The 27,031-nt window shown below is 43.3% G+C and overlaps 1 protein-coding gene across 4 annotated transcripts in view; it reads left to right on the plus strand.

Annotated features, from left to right (window-relative positions):
* LOC121306952 (CUGBP Elav-like family member 4) overlaps window positions 1-27,031 on the plus strand; it is a 257,276-nt gene that overhangs the window by 213,218 nt on the left and 17,027 nt on the right. For 2 of the 4 annotated variants that reach the window (XM_041238979.1, XM_041238996.1), the window contains exons 6-10: window positions 9,852-9,995; window positions 11,196-11,340; window positions 12,689-12,838; window positions 23,256-23,336; window positions 24,887-25,030. In XM_041238979.1, coding sequence (XP_041094913.1) covers window positions 9,852-9,995; window positions 11,196-11,340; window positions 12,689-12,838; window positions 23,256-23,336; window positions 24,887-25,030 — 664 coding nt within the window. Of the gene's footprint in view, window positions 1-474; window positions 568-9,851; window positions 9,996-11,195; window positions 11,341-12,688; window positions 12,839-20,934; window positions 21,010-23,255; window positions 23,337-24,886; window positions 25,031-27,031 lie in introns of all 4 variants that reach the window. The other 2 variants (XM_041239007.1, XM_041238987.1) reach the window with 2 other exon arrangements.

Here is a 27,031-nt window from a genome sequence, read left to right on the forward strand (position 1 = left end):
TAACAGGTCTTTTACATCCCTCTTCAAAAAAGAGGAATTAATTAAAGACTGGAGTAAACACTGTAAAAATACAACAGTAGGCAGTTCTGCTTTCTTTAAAAGAAGGGAGAAATACATGAAAGGACACCGCCTAGCACAGAGAGCAATGGGAGCTGGAATACTTGTGGAACAACCTGAATAACAGTGAAGCTCTATAGGGTTGTACCTTCAGAGGTCACTGACAACACAAGATGAACCGTGTTAGGGAGGCAAAGGGTACTGAAGCTAGTCTAGGGAAGGGACATCGATTGCCGCACCTTTAAAGTTATAAAGACAGACGAGCGAACAGATAACGCGCTGATGTTTACGTTTCTCATCTGAGGCTGCTAACTTGCCCCACTGTAGTCCTTATTTCTTCATTTACCTTCTTCATTTGTTTCTTTTGTATGCATGTATTTATTTGCATTATTTTTTTATTTATTTGAATTTATCCAGGATATCTCAGCTGACAGCGTAGTCTCGTTCCCGGTGGTGTGGCAGGGACAGCAATACATCAGACACTTATACACACAAGATGACTATTACAAGGTATTTAGGCTCTGACCCTTTCTCAGCACCTTCAAGGGAAACACAGCTTCTGTGCACTTCCGCCACACTTTCCATTATGAGTTGCTATTTATTTCTGCCATTTGTGTTTATTTATTTTTTCATTTATTACCCTATGCTATGTGCAAGGTTTGTGTTATAACTTATGCATGTGTTGTATAGCTATGTGTGTGTGTGTGTGTGTGTGTGTGTGTGTGTGTGTGTGTGTTGCATGTGTACAGCTATGTAATTTTGCTTTAAAGTCAAATGAAACCTACTGAATAACGTTACGTTAATATGTTGAATTGCATACCACTTTTTAGTTTTCCATATACATTAAATAATGACAAATTTAAAAATGTGACATTTCAAAATCTGACATGAAATACTGTACTACTATTATGGTTTCCGACAGACTTTTGCAACATCAATGTGTCGTTTCTTTGAGGACATGATGTTAAATAAAAGATAAAAATAATGTTCATACAGTTTCGGTTTTTACAGTTGTTTTGTTTAATTTTGTCTCAATCTTAAAATTCTAGATGATACAAAACTGTTTGGCCATAGCTGTATGTCAATCTTACAAATGTCTAGATGATACAAAACATTTGTTATATAGCTGATGTATGGTTGTCCTGTTACTATGTGTTATGTATGTGTGTGTGTATGTGTGTATGTGTGTATGCACTGTATACATGCTTGTATATGTATATATGTGGGTGACACTGATTACTTTTTTGAACCTCTGTATTAAAATTGGTACAAAGTGTTATATTGTAGTTGAGTTTTAGTGAGTTCAGGATCACAGTAAATCAGAAGGCTTTGATACTGAATTTTGCTTCATAAAGTCATAATGAAACCTACTGAATAACGTAATGTTAATATATTGAATTAATAATAATAACAATAATACTTTTTAGTTTTCCATATACATTTCAACAGACAAACAGTAAGAACAAGAAATAATTTGCAGAAAGTCACTTGAAAGAAGTAAGTTTAAGATTAGATTTAAAAACATCAACTACTATAATTTTTCAAATAGACCTCGGCAGGGCGTTCCATGGGCGTGGGACTAAAGAGCAGAAAGCCTGATCACCCACAGAGCACAGACGAGTCCTAGCACAGACACAAGAACACTGTCACCCACAGTGCACAGACGAGTCCTAGCACAGACACAAGAACACTGTCACCCACAGCACAGCACAGACGAGTTAGCACAGACACAAGAACACTGTCACCCACCCACAGTAGCACAGCAAGAACAGTGTCACCCAGACGAGTCCTAGCACAGACACAAGAACACTGTCACCCACAGTGCACAGACGAGTCCTAGCACAGACACAAGAACACTGTCACCCACAGTGCACAGACGAGTCCTAGCACAGACACAAGAACAGTGTCACCCACAGTGCACAGACGAGTCCTAGCACAGACACAAGAACACTGTCACCCACAGTGCACAGACGAGTCCTAGCACAGACACAAGAACACTGTCACCCACAGTGCACAGACGAGTCCTAGCACAGACACAAGAACAGTGTCACCCACAGTGCACAGACGAGTCCTAGCACAGACACAAGAACACTGTCACCCACAGTGCACAGACGAGTCCTAGCACAGACACAAGAACACTGTCACCCACAGTGCACAGACGAGTCCTAGCACAGACACAAGAACACTGTCACCCACAGAGCACAGACGAGTCCTAGCACAGACACAAGAACACTGTCACCCACAGTGCACAGACGAGTCCTAGCACAGACACAAGAACACTGTCACCCACAGAGCACAGACGAGTCCTAGCACAGACACAAGAACACTGTCACCCACAGTGCACAGACGAGTCCTAGCACAGACACAAGAACACTGTCACCCACAGTGCACAGACGAGTCCTAGCACAGACACAAGAACACTGTCACCCACAGTGCACAGACGAGTCCTAGCACAGACACAAGAACACTGTCACCCACAGTGCACAGACGAGTCCTAGCACAGACACAAGAACACTGTCACCCACAGAGCACAGACGAGTCCTAGCACAAGAACACTGTCACAAAAGAACAGTCACCCACAGAGCACAGACACAACAGACACATTGTCAACAGACGAGTCCTAGCACAGACACAAGAACACTGTCACCCACAGTGCACAGACGAGTCCTAGCACAGACACAAGAACACTGTCACCCACAAAGCACAGACGAGTCCTAGCACAGACACAAGAACACTGTCACAGTGCACACGAGTCCTAGCACAGACACACACTGTCACCCACAGAGCACAGACGAGTCCAAGCACAGACACAAGAACACTGTCACCCACAGTGCACAGACGAGTCCTAGCACAGACACAAGAACAGTGTCACCCACAGTGCACAGACGAGTCCTAGCACAGACACAAGAACACTGTCACCCACAGTGCACAGACGAGTCCTAGCACAGACACAAGAACACTGTCACCCACAGTGCACAGACGAGTCCTAGCACAGACACAAGAACACTGTCACCCACAGTGCACAGACGAGTCCTAGCACAGACAGAAGAACACTGTCACCCCACAGACGAGTCCTAGCACAGACACAAGAACAGTCACCCACAGAGCACCTAGCACAGACACAAGAACACTGTCACCCACAGAGCACAGACGAGTCCTAGCACAGACACAAGAACACTGTCACCCACAGTGCACAGACGAGTCCTAGCACAGACACAAGAACACTGTCACCCACAGTGCACAGACGAGTCCTAGCACAGACACAAGAACACTGTCACCCACAGAGCACAGACGAGTCCTAGCACAGACACAAGAACACTGTCACCCACAGAGCACAGACGAGTCCTAGCACAGACACAAGAACACTGTCACCCACAGTGCACAGACGAGTCCTAGCACAGACACAAGAACACTGTGTCGAGTCCTAGCACAGACACAAGAACACTGTCACCCACAGCACAGACGAGTCCTAGCACAGACACAAGAACACTGTCACCCACAGAGCACAGACGAGTCCTAGCACAGACACAAGAACACTGTCACCCACAGAGCACAGACGAGTCCTAGCACAGACACAAGAACACTGTCACCCACAGTGCACAGACGAGTCCTAGCACAGACACAAGAACACTGTCACCCACAGTGCACAGACGAGTCCTAGCACAGACACAAGAACACTGTCACCCACAGTGCACAGACGAGTCCTAGCACAGACACAAGAACACTGTCACCCACAGTGCACAGACGAGTCCTAGCACAGACACAAGAACACTGTCACCCACAGAGCACAGACGAGTCCTAGCACAGACACAAGAACACTGTCACCCACAGAGCACAGACGAGTCCTAGCACAGACACAAGAACACTGTCACCCACAGTGCACAGACGAGTCCTAGCACAGACACAAGAACACTGTCACCCACAGTGCACAGACGAGTCCTAGCACAGACACAAGGACACTGTCACCCACAGAGCACAGACGAGTCCTAGCACAGACACAAGAACATTGTCACCACATCGCAATTTCCGTTTAGGTATGTGGTGCAGAAGGAGATCCCTGAGATAGGCTGGGCCTTGAGAATGTAAGGATTTATAATGTAGTGATAACAGTCTTTTATTCAAATAGGGTGACCCTCACAGGACTGATTATTTGATCTGCTAAAGAAGGCCTGTCACACACTTTGTAATGTAATACGGCTGCACCTCCCTATTGCAAGCCTGTTTCAGCGATTAGAGAGCCGTTGTCTAGGGTTATTTGGAAAAACTGTAGTATCAAAGCTAGCCTCGTCACATTGTATTTATTTATTTATTTAACCAGGAGATTTACTCATTGAGACGAGGCCTAATTTACAAGGGGGATTATATTCATCAATTATATGGTAAATCTCGTTTATTTAGTGACTGCTCACAAGCAAACGGGTAAATATAATTACAGCAATCTAAAACAGGGAAGATAGTTGCAGTCACTAACTGTAACCTGCCAGACAGGGAAAACGCCTCCCTATTTTTTAAAAGAAACCTCATTTAGGTCCTAATTTTAAACACGTTTATAAATCTGGTAATTAAAAGTAAGATGCATATCAATCCATATATCTAGATTATTATAAAAGGAACATTTCTCTAGTGACTCTCCATGTAGTGTCTCAAGAACCCCAGACAGATTTGTAGCTGCCCACATGTGTACAGTGTGATCTCAGGGCTGTTGATTGCATTGTCTTTGATGAGCGCTATGTCTCAAGGATCTATCACAACCCCTCCGTGAGCTTTATTTAGTTCACGTTTTTTTTTCTTTTTTGGTTATTATTAATCCGTTGTGATGTTTTGTAATATTTTAACATTGTTAGTGTATTGTACTGCATTGTATTGGTCCTGATTTTTGTATAGTGCAACTTAATGTTACAAGTGACAAGTGATCAGATTGCTTTACATGGCCAAAGATAATGATGAGTACTTTCTGTTATTTTGTGCAAGTAACTTTTTCGTAAGTATCTGATTTATTTGTTTTACCCTACTGGCATTAAAACTAAGACCTAGGTCTGTAAAACCCACAGTAAAAAGAAAAAAAGTTCAATGTTCTTTGCATTACCTGTTATGTTGGTTTTATTATAATTTGTTATTATTGGAAAAAGTAATAAGTAATCAGTAATATATTACTTCCCTGAGAAAGTAATCGATTATATGTAACAGATTACTTTTTAGAGCCAGTAATCCTCGTATATTTACATCTCTAAAAAGAAAATAACAACAGCCAAGTTTGACCTTAAATCGACTCTTACATGCAAGTTTTATTTTGCAGGCTGGACAGTGACTGTCGAGGGTCTGCAGGTATTAATTTCAGTTTGTAGGTCTGGCCTGTGAAATATGGGTCACTTGGTGGTCTGCTCTATACTCACACCAAGCCTCCCAAAAAGTCTTCCAAAAGTTTCATAGCATTAAAGGCAGACTTTGCACAGAAAGCCCATTGTGTTGTAATTGAGTGCTCTCAGCAGATAGATTGGGTGAATTCCAGCATGGGATAACTTCGACCTTCTCCATCCGCCAGCCGCCCCAGCACTCTGCAGGATGGGCTCAGCTATTAATTTATCTGATTATTGGTTTACAGGTCCACTGACAAGCATCTGCCCACATAGGAGAGCAAACGCAATTACTGATTCTTTCTGTGCGTCTCCATCTACTGACCTTCTCCAGGCTTGTACAGCCTGACAAAATAAATGGAATTAGGTGGATCTGGCCTGCTTTTCCAGACAGATTGTTCAGGCTATGAATTTCATTTTTTTACCCTGCCTGTGGTCAAAGAAGAAAGAAAATCCCATTAAAGCCTTGTGAAAATAAAGGTTGCAGCACCACCTAGTGTGTGGGATGGCTATCTCCTTTTCTTTTGTTTGAACATCTTGGCTAAAGTCGTGTCCAATTTAAATTTGTATTATCCCATACAGTTTTAGAAATACCATCCAAATGATGCCAGTAAAACAAAAGCCCCATCTGTAAGCTTAAATCTGTGTTTTCCTTTCTGAATTACCGGGCATTCCAGTACTGCAGAGGGCATTACCGGGCATTTACTGCAGAGGGCATTACCGGGCATTCCAATACTGCAGAGGGCATTACCGGGCATTCCAATACTGCAGAGGGCATTACCGGGCATTCCAATACTGCAGAGGGCATTACCGGGCATTCCAATCGCAGAGGGCATTACCGGGCATTCCAATACTGCAGAGGGCATTACCGGGCATTCCAATACTGCAGAGGGCATTACCGGGCATTCCAATACTGCAGAGGGCATTACCGGGCATTCCAATACTGCAGAGGGCATTACCGGGCATTCCAATACTGCAGAGGGCATTACCGGGCATTCCAATACTGCAGAGGGCATTACCGGGCATTCCAATACTGCAGAGGGCATTACCGGGCATTCCAATACTGCAGAGGGCATTACCGGGCATTCCAATACTGCAGAGGGCATTACCGGGCATTCCAATACTGCAGAGGGCATTACCGGGCATTCCAATACTGCAGAGGGCATTACCGGGCATTCCAATACTGCAGAGGGCATTACCGGGCATTCCAATACTGCAGAGGGCATTACCGGGCATTCCAATACTGCAGAGGGCATTACCGGGCATTCCAGTACTGCAGAGGGCATTACCGGGCATTCCAGTACTGTAGAGGGCATTACCGGGCATTCCAATACTGCAGAGGGCATTACCGGGCATTCCAATACTGCAGAGGGCATTACCGGGCATTCCAGTACTGTAGAGGGCACTGAGACATTAAATGCAATTCAGATATACAGTATGATTTCTTGCAAACTGGGATTGTTACGTTTCCCGTTCTTTAATATTAAACCCTATAGGATTCACTTCACAGATTTCTACAAACTACTGTCATAGTAACAGTTGTTTTCTAGTAGAAGTTGTATTGATTATAGTGGGATTAGTATGCAATGATTTTATTTAAAAGAAGCATATTGCTTTAAGCATAGCCTAATTCACAACAGATTCTTTATTTGGAAATATAACTCTATGCAGGCCTCAGTTCACAGAGGGTATGAAATAGTTAACGATGTGCAGCAGGTTTTCATCAGTTAAATGGCGAATGGACAGACTGAAAGCAATGAAAAAGCAAACTATTAAATCATCGGCTTATTTAATTACATTAACATCCATGCAGTAAATACATACAGTAACAGTGTATGAATCAAAATAATAAACACTGTGTGGAATAAAACTATGGGAGAAATAAATAAGTAACCCAAAGAAAGTTTGTATATACACCATATGCAATGAGCTAAAGAATATTAACATGATACATTTTGTTTAGAATGAATACACCCTAGATGTATAGTATTTGTATGGGTAATTCACAATTACTCAACACTGCTAAAATCAACTTGTATTTCAGCTGGAAGTCTTTCTCGATGTTTTGTTTGTCATGTATTCAGTTTCTTTCAGTGTGTCTTGTTTGTGTTTCTAAAGTTAGCACTGATGAGTCTCTAATAGTTCAGTTACTCAACACACCGAACCAAAATATAGAGCAGAAGTAAACTCGATCCCCAGCAAGCACAATATAAATGCCCCAGTTGTTGTCTGGCTAGCTCGGCTGATAAGTGACTAACCTGTTTAGCTGGCAAGGATGCAGACGCTCATTAAGGAGCAGAATGAAGTTCTAATTAAAATGTAGGGGGGGGGGGGGGGGTGGGGGTGATAATGAGAAGGAAGCGTGTGCCTTAAAATATTCACCCAGCAGTGGATTGTAATTAAGAGTGCAATTAACAAGGATCGATTGAGCACAGAAACAAGGGGTGGGGGGGGGGGGGGGGGGGGGGGGGCAGAAAGAGATTTGTCTGCTACCAGGGAATGGGTATCATTTAAGACGTTCTGTTCCTTCTGCTCCTTTGAGCTGCACTCCACCTCTCGCCTCCCCCCCCCCCTCTATTTCTCTCTATCTCTTTGTCTCGCTGGTGATCCTAATTCCAGCTGGTCTGAAACCATGGGGATGGAAGCAGATTGTCAATGTTCTTTGCAGGGGTGGACTTTTTTGGCTTGCTTTTAGAAAGTGCGGGCGCTAAGGGGGGCCTGTTAACTGTGTCTTCATTATCTTCCTAGAGCAAAGCCATTTCTTGTTGCTTCTGAGTATCACAAAATGGGGGGAGTAAAGAGAAAAAGTGTGAAGGGAAAGTGCGAAGGGGTTCTGAAACAAAAGGAAAGGAGCAACCGGACTAAAACACAGAAATCACAGCAGCTTGGCTGCTGGAGCTGTTGCTTTAGATCACTGGTAGTTTCCTAGGCAGTGAGTATGAATTAAAGATCCTAAGGGGTAGACTTGATCAAAAAAATATAGCAGCAACAATGTTCCTGTGTTTTACACTTTCCAGAGGTGTGTAAAGATGTGTTTAAATGAAAGGATTACAGAAATGTCTATGAACCTTTTCATAGCGCTGGGGTGTGCTTGGGGTGTGTCCTCATTCTAAACCTGTCCGTTTGATTGAATAACCCCATAGAACATGGGGACAATGCCAATGGCATCTACCCCTTAGACACAAAACAGAATTACAACATAGATGTTGATATTCATTTGATGTTTGATTTTTTTTTTTTTATATAGGCAGTATTATAACTAACTGCCTTTGAGGTTTAATGATACACAATTTCGGTTTTTAGAATCTTTGTCTTACCTTTCACAAACTCAGCATGTGTGTGTCTGTGCTCTGCTTCATACTGTGTTAGACAATAGCAGACACTCACTGGTAGTCAATGAAAGTGACATAAAGTATTTAGTAAGCCCTGAGGCACTCTAACTGCTGCAATTTACCATTTTAGCAAAGTTCTGCAATGATTACCAGAAGCACAGGCAAACACAATCGCTGCCAAATGTTTTAATTGCAATGGATCAGAAAAGTTAATATGTGAACATGCCCTGTGGTAAAGATAGACTGCCAGACTGCTTGTACGTAGATCTGCAAATGAGCAGGTCTGTCTGATCAATTCTAATTCAGGGTTTGGCAGGAGTGAGAGCTGATGGTGCTGATTGATCTGATCATGCATAAACTAGAGCAAGACATGGCTAATTTACTGATATTTACAAGTATAGGTTATATGACTGTATATTATAGGATTATTGTGATAGAACTTCTTGTGTGTCTGTGTGTGGGGGTCTGTGTGTGTGTTTGTGTGTCTTTTTGCATGTGCTTGTGTGTGTGTGTTTGTCTCAATGTTTGTGTGTCTCTCTGTCACCCTACTAAACCGGTTTGGCTCTATGTGTGTATGTCTGTGTGTCTCTATGTGTGTGTGTACCTCTGTGTGTGTGTGTGTATGTATCTGTATGTGTGTGTGTGTGTGTGTGTGTATTTGTGTGTGTGTCTGTGTGTGTGTGGTGTGTGTGTGTGTGTGTGTGTGTGTGTGTGTGTGTGTGTGTGTGTGTGTGTGTGTGTCTCTGTGTGTAAATCTGTGTGTGTCTGTTTGTGCCTCTGAGAGTGTGTGTGTTTGTCTGTGTATATATCTGTGTGTGTCTGTGTGTGTGTCTGTCTGTATGTGTGTCTGTCTGTCTGTATGTGTATCTGTCACCCTGCTCACCTGGCTTGTCTGTCTGTATGTGTGTCTGTCACCCTGCTCACCTGGCTTGTCTGTCTGTATGTGTGTCTGTCACCCTGCTCACCTGGCTTGTCTGTCTGTATGTTTGTCTGTCACCCTGCTCACCTGGCTTGTCTGTCTGTATGTTTGTCTGTCACCCTGCTCACCTGGCTTGTCTGTCTATGTGTGTCTGTTGCACTGCTCACCTGGTTTGTCTGTCTGTTGCAGGGCGCCTCCTCCAGTCTGGTGGTGAAGTTCGCAGACACAGACAAGGAGCGCACTATCAGGAGGATGCAGCAGATGGCAGGACAGATGGGAATGTTCAACCCTATGGCCATCCAGTTCGGGGCTTATGGAGCCTACGCCCAGGCAGTAAGTATAGAGACGAGAGTGACTGGGAAAGGAAAAGTCTGCCCTGGAAACAGACAGAGCTTCCCCAGAGCATTGCAAACGAATCCTCCGCGGAAGCATTTTCCTAATATTTAATGCTGTGCCCGTTTAATATCATATGTGTTCTGTTAGATTCCGTTTGAATACACTATATAACACAATTTTTGTTCCTGGGTAGTAAGTGTTATTTCCTAATTGCTTATGCCTCAAAAGTATAGAAAATGGCTATTATTCCCCACAAACTTTGCTTTTGTGACCAGGACAGTGATATTTCAAAATATCACTATTTCCAATGGGAAAATGGGCAAATGTGTGTCTTTTCATTCACATAAAGTCAGAAAAAAAACAACATATGAATGCAAATTAACATCTATTTATAATAAAGTAATACAAAGATGACTACAAAAGATTTAGAAGTGAGTAGGTTTTCGAGATTTACAGTTATACTGTATTTATACTTATGAGGCATAAGCAATTAGGAAATAACACTTACTACCCAGGAACAAAAAAATAATAATTTTTTGTTACACAGTGTTATCTGTTGTTGTTTCTGCTCTGCTGTGTAACAGGGCAGAGGCTGGGTCCAAACCTCGCACACCACAGGCAAGCGTCTTAACCACTATGCAAAAGAGCCGGGCTCGTCTGTATTAAGAGTCATAGAGCTCCTCTCATCTCACCTACAGGGGACAGAATCTGTAGCGACATGACACAACACTGCCCCTTACACATGCTTACTAACTATTCCAGGAAAAATTGCTTCAGATAAGACTGATTGCGGTGAAGTTAGGCAGGGAAGCATATTAGTATTGCACTGTGCACTGAAGCCCATTGTGCCCCGACGTCTGTGCAACACTAAAAAGCCTTAAATAATACTCAAAGCAGAAACAACAATACAGAATCACACAGAGCACACGCAATGGGGTGTAAACAGTTAACACAGTAAAATATCTAGATAGACGTCATCACTGTTTTTAAGATCTCTCTGTACATAAATTACTGGGAGAGAGAGAGTAAATATAATAGAAAGGCAGTCAGAGAGAGCGAAGTAGAGAGCAGAGAGAGAAGGTGCAGGTGAGGGACAGAAGGAGGCATGAAGAGAGATATGGGCAATGCCGAAGCGGGTAAGACGAGAGTTGTGCTTGTGGGCCTGTCTGTCTCTCTCCCTCGCTCTCGTTCCAGCTGATGCAGCAGCAGGCCGCGCTCATGGCCTCCGTCACTCAGGGCGGGTACCTCAACCCCATGGCCGCCTTCGCCGCCGCTCAGATGCAGCAGATGGCAACGCTGAACGTCAACGGGCTGCCTGGAGGACCCATGACACCCACCTCAGGTATGGAGCTGTGTGTCTCTCCACCCATCTATCTACAGGCTCCTTTACAGGTCAATGGGGCTGAGATACTACAAGCTGCAATGATCTGGGGTTTGTCCTGCTCAAGCAGACCAAGGGGTGTTGCTCGTCTCGTTACGTCGATGCGTTATTATTTGTCCAGGTTAGGCACCCCGTGTAGAACACTTGGGCAAAACTTCGGTCAAGTTCTTACCACACAGCTCTAATTCTGCCTGCACAGAGCACCAACCCTGGAACCCTAGTCTCTCTTATCACCCACTAATGCAGAAAACACCGCCCTCGAATTTGGTCCACTTGAGCTTGAAATGTACAGTATCTGTCAGTATATCGTTCTGTCTGTGTTATACAACTTGATCTGTTAGTCTGTTTGTATGTAGATCTGTTGTCTGCCCAGCAATTTCATCCGTCAGACACCCCTAATAATCTAAGAGGAAGCCGCTGACACACACAATAGGGCAGAGAGAATGGTGTGTTTCCAGGGTGCCACTCAGCACAGCTGCTCTCTTCCTGCTGAAGTGCCTTTAGACAGCTGCGCACACCTCCCGCCTCCAAATGCTTCTCATTTACATTTAATGGAGAACACTTTGTTAAGGGACTGTTCACTCAAATATAGACTAACCCTGTCATTAGAATATGGGATACACGAAAATCAGTCCTGGGAAATGTTGACCCACAAGGATTTGCACTGCCCTGTTTTAATACACAGGCTGTGCTCTGAAACCATGCAGCACTCACAGACTGATTTGCTCTGTGCTGCTTATACATGCTCCTGAATGTGCCGCCCATGAAGTGCCTGAGAGAGAGCTCCATCAGCCAGAGGAGAGGTAGTGCCAGGGCGGGAGGGAGGAACACAAGGGCACTCCAGACCTGGGTGAAGTGTCTCGGCTGTTGATTACATTAGCACCAGCCAGCGCCAGTGATTTCACCCTCTCCGTTGTCTATCATTCTCTTTCTCTTTGTTGAGATGATTTGATCAGGAGCTGTTGTTCAGTTCTAGTTACATGCCACAGCCATATTCAATGCAGGCTTATCAGACGAAAAACAAGCCCAGTATTTGAGTAATTTCAATAAGAATCACTCAGAATGTTTCATACATCATAAAACTAAAGGAATCTTAAATGAAACTAAGAAAATGAGATTGGGAACTGCAGACTCTTTAAGTGCACGGACATTGCAGGTATAAGTTCTTTGTGATGTGTTTTGCCTGTTGGAGCAATACAGGACAGGTTTCCTGGTGTTCAAGAATTTCCAGTGAACGCCTTCTACTGGCTGTCCTGTGTAATGAGCGCCTCTCACTCCCTGACAGTGCCTCCTCTCTCTCCTCCACCAGGTGGCAGCACACCTCCCGGGATTACCGCACCTGCCGTTCCCAGCATTCCCTCAGCCATCGGAGTCAACGGCTTCACTGGCCTTCCGCCACAAGCCAACGGGCAGCCCACTGCTGAGGCCGTGTTCGCCAACGGCATACACCCCTATCCAGGTAAGAGGGGGACAGCGGGCAGCCGGGGGCAACACCCTCACTACTGGCACAAAAACTGCACCCTTTCATCGTCGCGCTTGTGGCACATTGCTGAGTGTGTGTGAGATTTGCACTTTCATTAAATTGTTCTGTGATGCTACAGTCTGTGCATGGAAAAGCAACCATACTGTTTATGTATTAATAATAATACGAGATGACTTGCATAAGCATTTCTTTTTAAGAAAATATTTTTTATGGGTTCTTTTTTTTTTTACTTTTTTTAAAGAATTAAATAATCAAATTGGCTTATAATAAATGTACAAGAAATGTGAGTCGCATCAGATCTACAGCTTAACCCCAGTCCGCTAAATTCACCTCTCAGTCAAGTTGATGGATGCGCTGAAGCATGCACACTCACATTGTTTGCTGATGTTTGATTACATGCAATCGGAGCTGCCACTTGTGCTCAGCATGGCTTTAAAAAGCACAAGCTGCCGGCTGATTCAGCACTGCATGGGGAATAACCTCCGATCAGAAACCAAGCCCACTGGCTGAGACAGTCCTCTTACTGTTGGGTTTTTAAATGAGGGGATGCACATGAGAGGCGAGGAACACTGGTGCTTAGAGGGAGTGTAACTGGGAGCCGACGACCCCATACACCGCAAGCGAGCATCTTAACCACCATGCAAAAGAGCCGGGCTTGTGTGCAGTCTGGGTTTAGAGCTTTAACCTCATCTCATCTGACAGACAGGGGACTGAGTCTGTATCGACAGATCATCACACAACACCTCCCCTTACACCAGCACACCTTAATGCTGACCTGCGCTTAGTATAACTCTATACGTTTACTTCTAAAACTTTGCCAAAACCTTTTCCTTGATGTAAAGAAAAATACAGGTCAGCCTTAGTGATTACATTGTAGTAAGTGTACAGTGTGAGCCGGTTTATTTCGTATTCAATATATCTTTAGTGGCATTCCCATACAGTTTAATAAAAATTGTCTTATCCAGAGCTACGTTATAAAACAGTAATTTATAAAATAGTGATGCAACTCCTGACAATACCTGTCTGGGTTGCAGAGTGTTTAACTTTGCTTTATCATGCTTTTTACTTTCATGAGGGACTTTCTGATTGCAAACATGCCTGGTAGGTTCAAGTTTAACCATTTAAACATGTTTAAACAGAAAATAACACATCTGATTACAGTACAGCTAGGCTTATATCAAGTGGATAAACCACATTGAAAATCCCCACAGTAAAGTGTACATACAGATAAGGTACTTGGTTATTAAATTGCAGTGTAACTGCACTAATATGAGTACCCATTTACTGCATTTTTACTATAGCCACAGTATATCAGCTGTGCTTTATAATTGCTGTGCTGCATTTTGAGCCGCTACAGTAACATTACAGCAGCAGGTACAGTAGGGTTGTTCACGTACAGTACTGGCCGCCCCAGGTTTGGGTGGGGTGTCACTTGCATGCTACAGTTTCCCACACTCACCTCACCTCTAATTCACTCTGCACTTGTTCGGTTTGCATCTCGAACCCAGCCTGTTGCTTCTATTTGGCTCCTATTGGACAGCTGTACTGTCAGTCTGGCTGGGATTATGCTGATTGGTTGATCACACTCTGGCCGTTTGGCTGTTTTTGGACTTTCTGGCCAAGTAAAGTTGAATTTTCAACTGCACTTAAGAACATCAGCAAACAGGAGAGATGTTTATATGGGTTTTTGCCGGCTGTATGCCTTCCACACTGTAGCCATGCACTCTAACCACTGAGCTACTCAAAACCACCACCTTCCACACTGCAGCCCAGCACTCTAACCACTGAGCTACTCAAATCCACTACCTTCCACACTGCAGCCAGCACTCTAACCACTGAGCGATGGGGTCAAACACAATGCCTTCCACACTGCAGCCCTGCACTCTAACCATTGAGCTACTCAAACCCACTGACTTCCACACTGCCGCCCTCGTTGACATTCACTGAGCTACTCAAAACCACTACCTTTCACACTGCAGCCCTGCACTCTAACCACAGGACTATTTTACTGAAGAGGGTCAGCAGTTCAATCAGCTCTCTCTTGAACTTTATTCAACATCTCGGTGATTTCTATTGTCTGTAAGGTGGTGTTACAAGTTGATATTTGTAGTCACTATTGCTACTTTCAATCATATTTTAACAATACCACCTTAAAAGATTAATGTTTCAACATAAAGTGTCAAATGAATAAATGTACTGGAGGAGGGATGGGCTGTTTATCATGTGAGGAGCATGCAAGAGCTGGCAGACACTTCTCTCAGAGTTTGTGATATAAATATAGACACAGAGCTGCATTAATATTTAGTTGTTTACTATAGATTACTCCCCCATTAACCGTGTGTTTGCTTCATTCATTATTTAGGGTTTTTTTTGTGTGTGTAAGCGGTATCATTTCCATCATGGTTACTGAAATGCAATTCTTCAATCCCACTGCCTTCCACACTGCAGCCCAGCACTGTAACGACTGAGCTACTCAAACCCACTACCTTCCACACTGCAGCCCTGCACTCTAACCACAGAGCTACTCAAACCAACTGCCTTCCACACTGCAGCCCAGCACTGTAACGACTGAGCTACTCAAACCCACTGCCTTCCACACTGCAGCCCCGCACTCTAACCACTGAGCTACTCAAACCCACTGCCTTCCACACTGCAGCCCAGTACTCTAACCACTGAGCTACTCAAACCCACTGCCTTCCACACTGCAGCCCAGCACTCTAACCACTGAGCTACTCAAACCCACTGCCTTCCACACTGCAGCCCAGCACTCTAACCACTGAGCTACTCAAACCCACTGCCTTCCACACTGCAGCCCAGCACTCTAACCACTGAGCTACTCAAACCCACTGCCTTCCACACTGCAGCCCAGCACTCTAACCACTGAGCTACTCAAATCCACTACCTTCCACACTGCAGCCCAGCACTCTAACCACCGAGCTACTCAAACCCACTGCCTTCCACACTGCAGCCCAGCACTCTAACCACTGAGCTACTCAAACCCACTGCCTTCCACACTGCAGCCCTGCACTCTAACCACTGAGCTACTCAAACCCACTGCCTTCCACACTGCAGCCCTGCACTCTAACCACTGAGCTACTCAAACCCACTACCTTCCACACTGCAGCCCAGCACTCTAACCACTGAGCTGCTCTACACCACTGCAGCTGTGATTCCGAAAAGCTCATCTGCTGAGATAAAAATCGCTAATTTGTTGTCTGCAGTCCTGGAAAATGAGCAGGTTTTAATGAGAGCGAGAGATCCCTCAGAAGCCCCTAGTGAGTGCAGTGTAATGAATGGAGGTCATTAAGCAGGCCCTCTGAAGCTCTTCTAATTGGGACATTTGTCCTCATAGCCAGGTTCGATGGCAAAATAAAATATCTGTCAACGTCCGCACCTCTTAGGCTCTCTCCAAACCACCCCCCCGCCACCCAATACCACAAAAAGTGCTTTTCCTCTGTTACACGAGATAACAAGGGTTAGAGAAAGAGATGGGAGAGATGATTTATTCTTTTCTTGTGCCTATCTCTCAGGTCAGCTTGTTATAAAGAGAACCAAGAACGTCATTGTGTTTTTGTAATGTGTTGATTTATTAATTTTTTTGTCTGTGTATCACAGCGGAGAACCTGATTGTGTTTACTTTGTTCAGCTAAAAGCAGATACATTGATAAGATTAAAACTGTCACCCAATAACCATTAAACACTCAATAGAGCTGAATTAAGAAATACTGACAGGAACTCAAATTCAATGACAACTGTTTGGACCACCAGTCTGGGAGACAGTGAAAAAGACTTCTCGTTGGAGCGCTTGTCATAGAATTGTAGTTTCGTTTAGTATTTCATGATTAAAACGTGCAGCGGAATCCACAGCGATGATATAGCCGCTACTCTTTCAGACGGTCCAGAGGGGCGCTGAACACGGGTTTCATGCTTAGGAGTCTATTTTCATGATCTAAACATCACAGCTATTAAAAATGCAGCGCACCACTGGCTTAAGAAATATATATTTGACATATTTAAGAAGGTTTTTAACGTTGCAAGCCATCTTGAAATGATTAGCGTTATAGTTTGTTTGTTTTGTTTTTTTCTTGTAAAGTGTTGTCAATATAGAAACAAAGCACCAAAAATGTTTTTGTTTGTTTTTTTAATTATTTTGCTTAAACAAGCTTAAAGCCATGATTATGCAGGTGGTGGCAGGAGGAAGGCTGTTTACATTGTACATTGTGTCTTTATATAAGAATGGAGAAAATGTTTTTAAATCTTAAAGTTTTACAGGAAATAATATTTAGAGAGGATACGCAGAAGCAGGATTCGGCGCTTGCACACAGGAGTTGTTTTGGAGCGCAGGGGAGTTGCTTTCTGGCCACTCTGAATGAAGGTATCCGATTCTGTGCTGCTTGGTTCAAATATTCCAGCCCCATCGTGTGTCTTCACCCCTGACATTACTAAGCTTGCTGGGTCCATGTCGTTGTTCAGCTGGCATTGTTCTGATCTGTGTTGATGAACTGGATGTATTTCGTTATGTGTCGTGCGATGCTGTGTTAGTCAGTAACTGGATGTCTCCTGAGGGCCCTCTACACCAGTTTGCTCTCATTGTTTTCAATGGAAGTGCTTTCTTGTGTTTGCGTGATCGCTGTGAAATCGTGTGGAGGTCCTCTATTGTGTTGCCCATGTTTTGTTTGTATTGGTAAGAGCGCCGCAGGTGAAGGGGATGTGTTGTCGGTTACATTTGAGAGTGGAGGGTTACACAACATCATGTGACAGGAAGAGACATTAGCAATGGTACTGTATTGTATCTACACTCATGCAGGGCTGTTTTAGAACAGGGTTATCACTGTCTCAACTTATCATGCTGCTTTACAGTAAGTCTTGCATTTGAAATTGTCTTAGGCAATGGGGGCTCTTGTATCCAGACCTACAGGCTGATTTATAAAACCTGAGGAGAAACTGCATTTTCACTGAAGTCAGAATATAAGACTAAACACCTGCTCGAACAATTACACTGTACTGCTGAAAAATAATTAAATTGGGACACCACCCCAGTGACTCGGCTGGGACGTTTGTTCCTTTCCACAATCAGACTGCAGGGGGTCCAATTGGGGCAACACATGCCTCCCCACAGGTTGCAGGGGGAGTTTCACATGGGATTGCTGAGGGGTTACTGTATGAGGTGATTCAATAATGGTTCACTATATTGCTGAAAGCCATGATAAGCCATGACAGTCAGGCAATCTAAAGCATCCTATTTCACTTGAATTCAAACCTCCTGCTTTAGTTCACTGCAGACCTATGCATTGTGCTTACATCACATGCAGAATGAACACATGACTGTGCAGAGCAGTGTCCCAGTAAGAAAGTGGCTCTAATTATCCCTGACAAACGAGACTGTGCTGTGCTGTGCTGTGCTGTGCTGTTGTGTGGTACTGTGCTGTGCTGTGGTGCTGTACTGTGCTGTGCTGTGGTGCTGTGCTGTGCTGTGCTGTGCTGTGCTGTGCTGTGGTGCTTGGTCCCTATTGTTATGTAGCAGTGTCTGCCACTAGATTGGTATTAAAACCACCCTGATCTACATGTCCTTTACTTTCATTACATTGACACCTGGTTGGCATGCCACTGTAACACAAGTTTGAGAAACATCCCCTAATCTTCATTTGTCATAATAATGATAACTGGAGTCGATGTTTCTGTTTTATTCTATTTATACACAGTATACAGCTATGGCTTGCTGTTTGATATGCCGTTATGTATTACTGACCAGTACTTCACAAATGAATTCCTTTAGATAAATCACTTTGTTTCAAATGAAAGATTTTATCCTTGTTGAAAGGACAGCACAGGAAGGGGTGGACAAAAATCTAATGTGTACTAGGGAAGTTGTTTCACCTTTAATGGAACTGCCACAGGGGGCTATATTTGTAAATGAACTTGTCTATTGACACGTTCGTATTTGTTCTATGTGTATCAGATCCCATGTTAATTAATTTTCCATTGCAAATATGCTAGGCTGTCACTTGTAGGAAAGATTCCCTTTGTCCTTTCTCACTGAAACATTTCAACTAAGATTCTTCAAATCTCCAGAGGAAAAATGGTTTTCCACTAGAATGCAAAGAGCAGTAAAGAGGCCACACCCATTCACTTTACAGCTAAGGACAAAGGTTTGGCCTTACCTAGAATTTTGGATTGATACATAATTTAAAAACATATGAACATAATTTAGATCTTTTATTTTTAACATCTTGTAATCAATGATATTGCAAAAGTCTTCCAGAAGCCATAATAGCAGGACAGTATTTCATGTTAGATTTTGAAATTTTATATTTTTTAATTTGTGTCAGTTTTTGTGTATGGAAAACTACAAAGCATTTTGTAATTCAATATGTTAACATAACATTATTCAGCAGGTTTCATTCGATTTTATGAAGCAAAATGGGTTAATTCTATAGGGCAATGGAAAACGTTTGTCCATAGCTGTATTAACCTAATGCATTCCTAATCCACTATGAAGTATGCAGGGGAGCACAGTCAAAGCCAGATTGTACACTACTGTGGAGCTCTCGGCTAACAGAACACAGACTATAGCTGATCTGAAGGTCAGCGAGCCACCCTTTAATCAAGCCAGTTACAAAGACTCAGTAAGGAGCAGCTCCTGACCCCAACTCTGAGGTATCAGGGTTGACCTCTTTAACAGACCATTGTGCCCAAGTTGTCTTCTGTTGGCTCGTTAAGTTTCTGTTGCAATGCAAGTTAGTTTTCTCCTGATCTCAGTGCCAGGGTCATTTCTCTCCTGATCTCAGTGCCAGGGTCATTTCTCTCCTGATCTCAGTGCCAGGGTCATTTCTCTCCTGATCTCAGTGCCATGGTCATTTCTCTCCTGATCTCAGTGTCATGGTCATTTCTCTCCTGATCTCAGTGCCATGGTCATTTCTCTCCTGATCTCAGTGCCAGGGTCATTTCTCTCCTGATCTCAGTGCCAGGGTCATTTCTCTCCTGATCTCAGTGCTCCTGATCTCAGTGCCAGGGTCATTTCTCTCCTGATCTCAGTGCCAGGGTCATTTCTCTCCTGATCTCAGTGCCATGGTCATTTCTCTCCTGATCTCAGTGCCATGGTCATTTCTCTCCTGATCTCAGTGCCAAGGTCATTTCTCTCCTGATCTCAGTGCCAGGGTCATTTCTCTCCTGATCTCAGTGCCATGGTCATTTCTCTCCTGATCTCAGTGCCAGGGTCATTTCTCTCCTGATCTCAGTTCAGGGTCATCTCCTGATCAGTGCAGGTCAGTTCTCCTATCTACCAGGTTCAGCCATTGTCTCTTGTGAACTAACTTTGTCAAATAGCAACCAAGGGTCATTTCTCTCCTGATCTCAATCAGGACTTGTTCATGTGTTCTCTCCTGCAGAGCTGTGCCAAGGTCATCTCCTGATCTCAGTGCCAGGGTCATTTCTCTCCTGATCTCAGTGCCAGGGTCATTTCTCTCCTGATCTCAGTGCCAGGGTCATTTCTCTCCTGATCTCAGTGCCAGGGTCATTTCTCTCCTGATCTCAGTGCCAGGGTCCTTTCTCCTGATCTCAGTCCCAGGGTCATTTCTCTCCTGATCTCAGTGCCATGGTCATTTCTCTCCTGATCTCAGTGCCATGGTCATTTCTCTCCTGATCTCAGTGCCAGGGTCATTTCTCTCCTGATCTCAGTGCCAGGGTCATTTCTCTCCTGATCTCAGTGTCATGGTCATTTCTCTCCTGATCTCAGTGCCAGGGTCATTTCTCTCTCATTTCTCTCCTGATCTCAATACCATAGTCAGGTCAGGGTCATTTCTCTCCTGATCTCAGTGCCAGGGTCATTTCTCTCCTGATCTCAGTGCCAAGGTCATTTCTCTCCTGATCTCAGTCTCTCTCTCTCTGATCTCAGTGCCAGGGTCATTTCTCTCCTGATCTCAGTGCCAGGGTCATCTCTCTCCTGATCTCATTCCATCTCCATTGCTCAGGTTCAGCCATTGTTTTGTGAACTCTCTCTCTCAATCTGACTTGTTCTCTCTCTGAGTACCACGCATCGATCTTCTAATAACGTTTTCAGCTAACCCTTCTCTCCCAGAGCCCTCACCTCTCTCTCTCTCAGCGGATCTCCCTTCAGCAGGCCTATGCAGGAGTGCAGCAGTATGCAGGTCCTTAGTGTTCACAGTTTGTCAAATTGCTCTGTGTTCCAGGTTGAATAATTTTTTAGGTGTTTAATGCAGGGGTTTGCAAAACGTCAGGCAAAACTGAATGTTTAAGCTTGTATGTGAATCACTGTTCCTTTGGATGGGCCGAGAAATCCAAGAACCAGTGAAGTATAAAAGGTACGTGATGCACTGTGCAGTAAAGCCTGTGCAACACTGATATGCTTCCCCACCATCAGCTTTAAGGAGTCTTTTCGGAAGCAATCTTTGCTGCAATAATTAATAAGCATGACAGATAGTAATTTAAGATGAAACAACAATAGAGATTTATGCAAAACACATAATAGGATATTAAATATTAGGAAAACATGCATGATACTGCCCCCCCAATAAGAGCTTCTATACAGGTGCAACCTGCAATATGATACTGTGTAATCATTTGAGTAGAAGACAAACATGAAATACTGTCTCCCAATGAGAGCTTCTATACAGGTACAACCTGCAATATGATACTGTGTAATCATTTGAGTAGAAGACAAACATGAAATACTGTCTCCCAATGAGAGCTTCTATACAGGTACAACCTGCAATATGATACTGTGTAATCATTCGAGTAGAAGACAAACATGAAATACTGTCTCCCAATAAGAGCTTCTATACAGGTACAACCTGCAATATGATACTGTGTAATCATTCGAGTAGAAGACAAACATGAAATACTGTCTCCCAATGAGAGCTTCTATACAGGTACAACCTGCAATATGATACTGTGTAATCATTCGAGTAGAAGACAAACATGAAATACTGTCTCCCAATAAGAGCTTCTATACAGGTGCAACCTGCAATATGATACTGTGTAATCATTCGAGTAGAAGACAAACATGAAATACTGTCTCCCAATAAGAGCTTCTATACAGGTACAACAATATGATACTCTGCAATATGATACTGTGTGCAATCATTCGAGTAGAAGACAAACATGAAATACTGTCTCCCAATAAGAGCTTCTATACAGGTGCAACCTGTAATATGGTACAGTATAATCCCTTACTTTCATTTACTGCCATAGAGGCTTAAACATCTCCAAACAGGGTTTTATTGAAATTAATTCAGCACTCCAAAATCCTTCATCTTTTAAAAAGGCTTACAGCTTCACTATCTGGGATAATCCTGTCCAGTCTATGAGGATTAGCTAGTAGTACTGAAGATAGACAATGGTCAAAGTAATCCAAACTCAGGGACTGGAGGTCAACCAAACTTGCTGTAGTTTAGTCTGTGTCTGGGTTTTTTTGTTGGCAAACAAAGCAAACAAAAACAGAAAAAACTGTTACTGCTCAAGACATTTATTGTGGAAGGTGATTAGGCTGCACAGCAGACACAGCATTGTACGCCTGTTACAGGAAATGAATAGTAATAACTTTGGGGCAACTGACATCATTTCTGGAAACAGATTGTGTGCCACTGTTGCGTTGGCACTACCATCTGGTTCCCTTTAGAAAAGTTGGTTATTTATTTTGTTGTGTGTGCTTTAGAAATGGTAATAAAAAAAGAGTGTGTCTTACAGCATGAAAAATCCATTCAAGAGCCTGTAGTGTTGGGAACACATGTTCAAGCTGAAACCATTAATGCAAAGCTAGGAAAGAACAGTCAGGAACCCTCCTGAACAGGGCAGTGACAAGAGAGGTCTTAAAGAGCTCTTTGACTTGCCTCTCGTCTTTACCTCTGAATCAAGAGAGCCATACTGTGAAGATCAATGAGCCGTACGAGGACAGCTGTGCTCTAGAAATTGAAATGTGTGAAGTGATCTGCATTCCTATTTTTAGGAAATACAATAGTGGTGTCATGTGAGATATCATTTTACCAGATCAGCTGCATAAGATAGATCTGGTTTATTTATATTGACTCAAGTGTTCCTAAATTATATGGTATTTTCCAATATTTGGTTTATGGTACCCGGGACAATTTCATTTCCCTTGTTTGAGATGCTGTTTATCCAGTTTTTAAAATGTTTGATGTCCTGCCCCTTTATTTATGAAGCTGCCATTAGCTGCTATATAGGTACTTTCAGCTGCAACTGCCACTCAATGCATCAGTTATGAAGGACAGCTTCAATCTGTATTATTATTCAGGAAGGGGATTGTCTTTGTCTAAGCAGAAAGTCAAGGACAACAGGCTCCTGGAAGGCTGTGAGTGCTGTATATGTCTCCTCCCTGCACCTGTGAGTGATCTTGCTTTCTGTGTTTGTGTCTCAGCAGCCTACCCTGCAGCGTATGGGCAGATCAGCCAAGCATTCCCCCAGCCTCCTCCCATGATGGCCCAGCAGCAGAGAGAAGGTAAGCCCCTGGTCACCTGGTTGCCAGACTCCTCCCTCAGCTCCAAGTGATACACAGAGGAGTGGCAGCGGCTAGCGAGTTCACGGCGTAGAGACGGTCTTCTGTCTCTCTGTCTGCCGTGGTTACAGAATAGTCAGTGGCAGAGATGACACCCTTTAGGGCTCGAAGCTCCAGTTGCTTGTTTCTTGCACAGGCAAGCTTGGAGACTCCAACTCTTGTAATCTTTTGGAACTTCCAATCTTTTGTCCAATGAGCCACATGGTCACATGACTCTCCCATGATTCCAAAAACAAAAAACAGGCAGCTAAAACACTTCCCCTGAAGTGTTAAATATAGTATAATATAATTAAAGAAATAAAATGTGGATTCCTTTAAAGAGAGGCAAACGCGAGGGAAAGCGTTGCATTTCAAGGTAAGATGTATTGACTGTATTAGCTTTTTAGCCTACAGTTGTTTGCTTATTCTTTCTTGTTATTCTTGAGTTGATTGTTTTGTTTGCTTGATTAAATGTGTAACTGCTCATGACAGTTCTAGCCCTCTTAAAACGAGGTTGCATTGCCAAGGGTTTCGTCCTTGTTAAATAAATAACATTACAGTAAGATTGAGTTTGTCTTCCAGACAGAAAATTGAGAACTTGTGATTTGATAAAACCTCATTCTGTGACTCTCACTATAATTATTACACGCATATGCATTGTCATTATCAAACGTTGTAGTTTGAATCATTTTTCCAAGGAAATTAGACCACTGCAGTACATCCTTTTAATTTGAAATGTCTGCAAAAAATCATTTCTTTTCTGAATGTTGCTTGTGAAGTGCGTGTAGCACACATTGTAGCTTCAGAAATGAGAATGATATGTGATAGTTCGCTGGAGTCCACATTAGCTGCTATTGCTGCTGATGTTTTTTTAACTCTCTGCTGCATGGCTTGCGCACAGATGAAATGTCCAAAGTTCTTAGGCCTTCATTGACCCAATTGCAGAAAAAAGTGGTTTGAGGTCAAAATTCCACTCAGGGTAGGGTACTGGGATGTAGCAAGAATAATTGATCACAGGGGGGTGATCATTCAGTAAAGCTATGATTCATATAGCAGTCATCTGAGGAAATTTCTTTCCTAGCTAAACCCCAACTTACACCCTGGCATTCACACCCCCTACTGCTGCAGGTAGTAGCAGGACGATGGTTGCTTAGTTCAGTGACAGAGCAGGAAGCCTAAGTGTGCGTCTGCAGCTAAAAAATGAATGCAATGATGAGCACACAGAAGGCTAACCTATTATAAAATGGTGTAGTCATATGTGAGGGTAGAATTTAAACATCAGACACCACAGATTTATAGGATAGGTGTGTGAGTTGTTTAAGTTCACGAGGTGTAGGGATGAACACTGCTACTGGAGTGCACCGTACTCTTCCTCTTCGTATTCCTCATGTTGTGTTCTCTGTTCTCTTTTCTCTCTTCCCCTCCCTTATCCCACATTGCTATCTCTCTCCTGCCCCCTCCTCTCTCTCCCACCCCCTTCCTCTCTCTCTCCTGCCCCTCTCCTCTCCTCTCAGGCCCAGAGGGCTGTAACCTGTTCATCTACCACCTCCCCCAGGAGTTCGGAGACAGCGAGCTCATGCAGATGTTCCTGCCTTTCGGTAATGTCATCTCCTCGAAAGTGTTTGTGGATCGGGCGACAAACCAAAGTAAATGCTTTGGTGGGTAAAAAGACCTGTAAGATTATTTGAGGCGGGGTGATTTAGGTATTGATTCCTGAGCTCAGTGTGTCCAGGCTGGAGCTCAGAATGTGCATGGGGGGTAGAGTAGAGGAATGGGTGAGGCAATGCTATTACTGTTAACTTGAAGCAAGGCAAAGGCAAACTTTCAGAGAGGAGCGTAACTTAACTAGCAGAAGACGATTTAGCTGCTGGAATGAGCTGTTCAATTATTGTTTGGAGTAGTTTTTGGCTTGTCTCAAACTGTTACCATGTTTTATTCTTTGTGAAAATGTGCCTCTGCCTTTGTACTTAAAGGTTCTTAAATGGTACATAAGGACCTTTTTATTTTATTGTGTTACATGTGCCCATGTGTTGCTACGACTGTTTAAGTAAGGTGTTGTAAATCCATCTTAGTTACATATGTGAGCAGGAGGATGATGGGAAATGTAGTTCTGAGAGGTACATCCGGGTACATGTGAAGCCATCTTAAGGCAGGGAATGCAATTTAAAAGTTTAAAAAAGTTGTCAAACTGTAAAACTAAAACAATACACACACCTGACGTAAACAGTTGTAGCAACACATGGGCACAAGTAACACAATACAACACAAAGGTCCTCATGTATCCTTTAAAGAGTAAGGAGTCTCAAATGTAATTTGCTTTTTTTCCATTTCCCCTCTGTTCTGTGGTTTGTTTTGTTTGTTTTTTTTTCAATCAATTGCAGTGATTCTGTTGCTCCAGTGTTGATTTATAGTAAGCGTTTCTCTAAATCCACCTTACCTGACTTACAGCTTGCCTGGGGAATCCTACGTGCCGGAACAAACAGCCACCTTCATGCCATTCAAATCATGCCTCTCTCTCTCTCTCTCTCTCTCTCTCTCTCTCTCTCTCTCTCTCTCTCTCTCTGTATATCAATGTAGATTAGGTAGGGCTGACAGCTAAAATATTTATTTCACATGATTTGAATGGAAGGAGCCAGGCTGGCCAATGCCTGGTGCTTAGGACACTCCAAACTAGCTCAAAGCAAGCGCAAAGCCAGGTAAAGCCAGATATGTGCAAGTGGTATGGGTGCAGCCGTACACAGCAGCACTCACAATCACTCAAACACCATGAAGTAGTAAACAAAGGGTGAGTAAAGAATTACAAGGACACTTGCATTATATTTGTGGAACATTTCGTAAAGCAAGTCCTGGTTGCCCCAAAACTAAGCAGCACAGCTGCACCCAAATCCCTTGTTGAGATGGTAAAGATCCAGGTTAGACCTAATCTACACAGCACAGCGCCATGCCACATTGTTCATGCTAAACTCTAATGGGCTAGTAGCTCATCACAGTGTGACACAACATTGAAAACAGATGCCTTTAATATTTGTTTGCAAGCATTAATGCTTCAAGCACATCACAACTTTGAGCGCTTAAGCCTCCAGTTCTAAGCGTGTTCTAACATTGACAAGAGTGACAGAGCCAAATAGGGTCTCTCTTCAACTCTTCCTTCTCCTGCTAAGCCCCCTGCTTCTCTTCTCACTTTAAGCCTGTCACTGTATCCGTCGGCATGGCCATATTTTTTAAACCTTTTCAATTAGGGAATGTCACTTTTTGCACTTGACAGTACAGACAGAGGTCACAGAGTAAAGTTTGTACTTTTCTAAAAGAAAATTACCAATAAAAAGCAATGACTGCTAATAGCCTATAAGCAGTCACGTAGCGGTGCGCCTGGTGTCAGTAGAACAGGCTCGCATGCACATACTGCAGGCACCTGTTTCTGTATGATTCTGCATGTGCGTCAACGTTTTTCAATGGGATCAGTGCACACAAGCTTTCGTGTGTGTGTGTGTGAGTGTGAGTGTAAAATTCTGATTCTGTAAGATTCCTACTGCATACAGGATTGTTTAGAGTCACGGTGTAGCTGTACATTCTACAGTACCCTCATTAAATTATATTGAATCTATAGTATAATCTCAATGGGAATCTCCTTTGGTTCTGTCATTCATGTCCAGTTTTAC

The sequence above is a fragment of the Polyodon spathula genome, chromosome 2 (assembly GCF_017654505.1).
Source record: "Polyodon spathula isolate WHYD16114869_AA chromosome 2, ASM1765450v1, whole genome shotgun sequence".
Classification (NCBI taxonomy): domain Eukaryota; kingdom Metazoa; phylum Chordata; class Actinopteri; order Acipenseriformes; family Polyodontidae; genus Polyodon; species Polyodon spathula.